This window comes from Capsicum annuum, chromosome 2, assembly GCF_002878395.1.
Source record: "Capsicum annuum cultivar UCD-10X-F1 chromosome 2, UCD10Xv1.1, whole genome shotgun sequence".
Lineage (NCBI taxonomy): Eukaryota > Viridiplantae > Streptophyta > Magnoliopsida > Solanales > Solanaceae > Capsicum > Capsicum annuum.
In genome coordinates, this window is record NC_061112.1 from 93,518,284 (window position 1) to 93,519,514 (window position 1,231).

General features: G+C 41.8%; 1 protein-coding gene across 1 annotated transcript; it reads right to left on the reverse strand.

Moving 5' to 3' along the window:
- Nucleotides 1-259: 259 nt before the first annotated feature.
- Nucleotides 260-908, reverse strand: LOC124896209 (craniofacial development protein 2-like). The gene is made up of 2 exons (XM_047407737.1): nt 429-908; nt 260-340 (listed from the first exon to the last, which is right to left on the reverse strand). Exons 1-2 carry the CDS (start codon nt 906-908, stop codon nt 260-262), a joined length of 561 nt encoding a protein of 186 aa, XP_047263693.1.
- Nucleotides 909-1,231: the final 323 nt, after the last annotated feature.

The following is a 1,231-nucleotide window of genomic DNA, read 5'->3' on the forward strand; positions in this document are numbered from 1 at the left end:
ATCCACATCCCCTCTACTCTCCCGAGTCCTTAAACTTCCCCCCCCTCCCCCCGTCGTCTCTAAAGAACTAGCCAACGTCAAGCTACCCCACTTAATCCTAGACTGAGCCTCCACAATCATCTTTTTTCTGCCCATGTTAATTACTAAGCCTATCACTAACAACCTATGTTGAGTCAAAAGACTCTCACTAGGTATGGCTTTACAGTATTTACTTAGTGCTCTATCATCCTTCCTAAGGAGAAAAAAGTCAATCTTAGTCTTAGTCACTGAGCTTCGAAAAGTAATAAGGTGCTCCCCCTTCTTTAGAATACTCGAATTCACTATCAATCCCCCCAAAGCCCTAGAAAAATACAGAAGAAAAGCTTCACCTTCATTCCTCTATCCAAAACTGAAACCGCCATGCACATCATTATACCTTCTTAAAAGACCCAATATGCCCATTGAAATCTTCTCTCACGAAAAAGCTTCTCAGTTCTCGGGACGGCCCTCACCACCTCATCCAAAACCTCCCAAAAGCTCTTTTTTTCCTCCTTGTCCAAACCTACTTGCGGAGCATAGGCACTAATAATGTTCACCGAAGACCCTCCACTGACCAACTTAATAGATATCAACCTTTCACTAACTCTCTTAACCTCCACCACTTGCTCCCTAAGATCCTTATCTACTAAGATACCTACCCCATTTCTATGTCTCATGCTACCCGTGTACCACAACTTATATCCATCCGAATCTCTCTCCTTAGTACCTTTCCATTTAGTTTCATGGACACATGCTATACTAACTCTCCTCTTTCTAAGAATCTTCACCACCTCTTGAAGCGTTCCTATGTTCCAGGACTCAACTCTCAACCTAGAAGAACCCTTAGCAAACCTATACTTACACCCCCTCTCCCCCAACCCTGAACTCATACCTAGACCCAGTCCCCGCTCCGACCCCAAAATATGACATGACCTTAGTCCGCTATCTATCACTGCAGCCACCACTCAAAAGAATACACTAGAAAAAAGTAAAGAACACAGAAGACAAAAACACGCCAAGTAAAAGGGTACATCTAAAAATTGCTAAATAATCCAATAAAAATCAGCAAACGAGGTTGCTACTCACAAGCAACAACAGACACTATACCAAATAAAATAAAAATCGTAATCCCACAGGAACAAATCAAGAAAAGAAGACAGGATATAAAGATAGACAGAGAGATAGAAATCCTACACCCATTAAACTATAAAGA

What these genes read in the sequence shown, in the direction of transcription:
- LOC124896209 (XM_047407737.1), bottom strand. Translation starts at nt 908, where the DNA reads ATGAGTTCAGGGTTGGGGGAGAGGGGGTGTAAGTATAGGTTTGCTAAG. An exon ending in GATTTCAATGGGCATATTGG is followed by an intron (nt 341 to 428) that starts GTCTTTTAAGAA and finishes GTATTTTTCTAG; the next exon opens with GGCTTTGGGGGGATTGATAG.